The following is a 3,116-nucleotide window of genomic DNA, read 5'->3' as shown; positions in this document are numbered from 1 at the left end:
TTATTATTTATGGTTTATTTTGGTTATGTACGTGGGTGTGAACAGTGCTAAGCAGAGTTAATTAGAGAATCTGACTAGTTTGGAAGAGATTGGGAGATGTTTCTGTCCGGTGTTGAGTAGCTAAAGCTGCAGAAGCGAGCCCCAGCCGCCAAATTGGGCATTATTCACTATGTCGAATCCAACAAGGGGAGGGGCGTGCCAGATTCCTATGTATAGCTCCCAATTCAGCAATTTGAAGCTATTCGCCTGACATCAAATACTTCTGATACTACGATGAAACATTTGATGCGGATAACAAAAAAGAGGTAGTGCATACATATGTATATGCATTATATTACGGCGCAAAAGGCCCTGATACAACACTCACCCCTCTGTAGATTATTATTACAGTGCAGAAAAAAGGCCTGCTTAATTAATCATTACTACTTTCCTCCGTGTGTCTCCTGATAGAAAGCATGCATGCATGGACGTGCAACCATTGTCCAGGATATATATCAGGTGACTCCGTCAGAGCAGCCGCCGGAGCTATATATGCTACACGGCTACACCCAGAGCGCACCGGCATTGCGCAGAAGCGGGACGAGGTTGCCGCTGAGGTGAAGCGACATCACCTTGTCGGTGGAGCCGACGAGCCTGCCACCGATGAACACCGCCGGCACCGCGGGGTTGCGGCCCAGCAGCCTCGCCAGTGCCTTGTCCATCTCCTTCCCCCTGGGGTCCTGGTCCAGCTCCACCACCGTCGGGTTCACCCCGAGCTCGCGGAACAGGCGCGTCACCGTGTGGCACATGCAGCAGGAGCTCGTGCTGAAGATGACCACCGCACACTGAGAAGCCAGCTTTGTCACCCGGTCCATTGCTATATGATCTTTGCGATCGGCTTCGCGAATTAAAAGGAACTTGAAATAAGACTTAGAAGAGAAAATTGTAGGCGAGACTGAGCTAGAAGAGCCACTTGTAAGATGCTTTGAGTACTTGTTGTGCTTGCTTACTTGCTTAGAACTGGTGACGGGAGGAGGCTGGTTTATATAGGCATGGAAATGTGCATTGCCAATGCCAGCAATGGAGGGATTTTGCAGCGATCCTGATGACTGGCGAAAGGTGGGTGATACCGGAGTGCCTGGATAATGGCCAAGCCTCTTTCTTGCGACACCACAGATCGGTTTAGTGTAGAATATGGAATATATGGACGGCTGCAACAGGATACCGAGATGGTCGTCCATGCATGTTGATAAGGTTTGGGACTCTTGCTTTTTCTAGTTCTCTGATTCCCATTCGACAAGTCAGAAGAGAGAGAGAATGGGTGATGGATAAAGGATAGAGATGCCGGCCGCCGGTGAGATCATGGTCATCTAGACTTCTTACATATAAGAGCTGAGTTGTGTGCAAGGTTTTCATTATTGGAAATAAAAATTTATCGGAGGTTATGGATAAATAGGATAAGCAAGATATATCGGAAATATCGGACCAAATTCAAAAAAAAATCAAATTATTTTGAAAAAATTCCGTAGAATTTGACTTGAAACTATTCGTAAGTTATTAAACATCACTTGTTCACAGATAAAAACAAGAATAAAACATTATAGTGTGGGATTGTCGCACGGGTGAATTTGGGTTGTCTGTGTGGAAGCAGGAAAGAAGGGAAAAATTTGGCCGATGTCAAATTTTATCGGACCCTGTGGATAGAAAGAAAATTTCGGAAATTTCCGGAAATTTCGGCCGATAAAAAAACCTTGGTTGTGTGAGCTGTAGAAGATTCAAGAAAGTTGCAGCAACAACTACAGCTACAACTATGAATAAGAAGAAGACGTAACTATGAGACCCTGAAACTGATTAATCACCACAATTCACAGATACACTATATAATTGCATTGTTAGTCTCTCCAATTTTAATAACAAAGTTTCAAAAGTTCACTATGTCAAAACTGCATAAAGAAAACACCTTAATTAATGACGCAGAATTGAAACATTTAGCGACTCTTTCCAACTACACGAGCATATATGGTAAGGGAGACTCATTCTTTTACATAAGAGCACCCAAGGGAATCAACACATCTCTTGAAGAGATCGATAATGGCCTTACTCGAGGAGTAGAAAACAGGGACTGAACTAATCACATGTAATGTCAGCTGCTTCTTTAGAGTGAAAAAGTAAATGGAAAATTTTCATGTCTCTATATGCCACCTTCATAATCTTAATACATATTTGGCATATAGTGTACTTGGATCGTTGATTACTAGTCTGCCAATTTCTTAGGTGTATATTTTTTGTTTCACGCCATATTGTGGTTTGTCAAACTTTCTTAGTCATGTGCCTCCATCTGTTTTTTACCAAACCAAAAGTGTGGCAACCATTTTGTTCGCTGCACTTTTTTTTTATAGGCACACTTGTCTATCATTATTCGTGGCAAAAGTTAGGCGTCAAGCCAACCAAACATGTCATATGTCAATGAAACATGAAACAAATTGAATGTACTATGGAAGTCGGACTATGATGTCTTACAACTTGATTTCTTGCAGGATAGAGGATACTAGTTACTTTTTAGATAATAGAAAGAACACCCAGCTTCATCCTTGAAGAAGATGAATCAGACCACCTTATTATAGTAAATCACTCCATGACTACAGGAACAAGTTTACAAAACATAATGGATCAAAACTCAATTATGCAAATAAAAGGACATGGACGACGCGAAGAAACGCATTGCCACGTTCTCCAGCTTGCAGCAAGCCTCTAACACCACCTCCTTATGTGCTTCACACCGCTGCAGCTGGGTACAAAAACACGATCGAAGCCAACCTAAGTTTCTTCACATTTAGGGAGATAAGGTCACCGGCCGTATGGATTCATAACGTCAGTTAGGTTGACGACGGCTGCCAATAATACCACAGTTGCCCAGTCTTATGTACGTGACCTTGGAGAGAATCATGTCGGCGTCAAAACCAAGTCAGCATGGAGTAGTCTGATGGATTCCATGCATAGAGTCGTTGATAGAGATCGAGGCAGGTCCCATGCATTGCACAGCAAAGGCATATATAGCACAGCGGTGGCCTCCAGGACTAGTTCTTATCCGGTGTCGCCAGCATCTAGCATTACCAAAGCATGCCCCCCACACCTCA

General features: G+C 43.3%; 1 protein-coding gene across 1 annotated transcript; it reads right to left on the bottom strand.

The window, feature by feature from the left end:
- Nucleotides 1-292: 292 nt before the first annotated feature.
- Nucleotides 293-985, bottom strand: LOC136458284 (glutaredoxin-C1-like). The gene has a single exon (XM_066458248.1). The coding sequence runs from the start codon at nt 852-854 to the stop codon at nt 543-545; it is 312 nt and encodes a 103-aa protein (XP_066314345.1). The 5' UTR covers nt 855-985; the 3' UTR covers nt 293-542.
- Between the last annotated feature and the right edge of the window lie 2,131 nt (nt 986-3,116).

Source organism: Miscanthus floridulus, chromosome 6 (assembly GCF_019320115.1).
Source record: "Miscanthus floridulus cultivar M001 chromosome 6, ASM1932011v1, whole genome shotgun sequence".
NCBI lineage: Eukaryota > Viridiplantae > Streptophyta > Magnoliopsida > Poales > Poaceae > Miscanthus > Miscanthus floridulus.
Note: the sequence above shows the minus strand (reverse complement) of the source record. Positions and strands in the feature narration are given on the sequence as shown.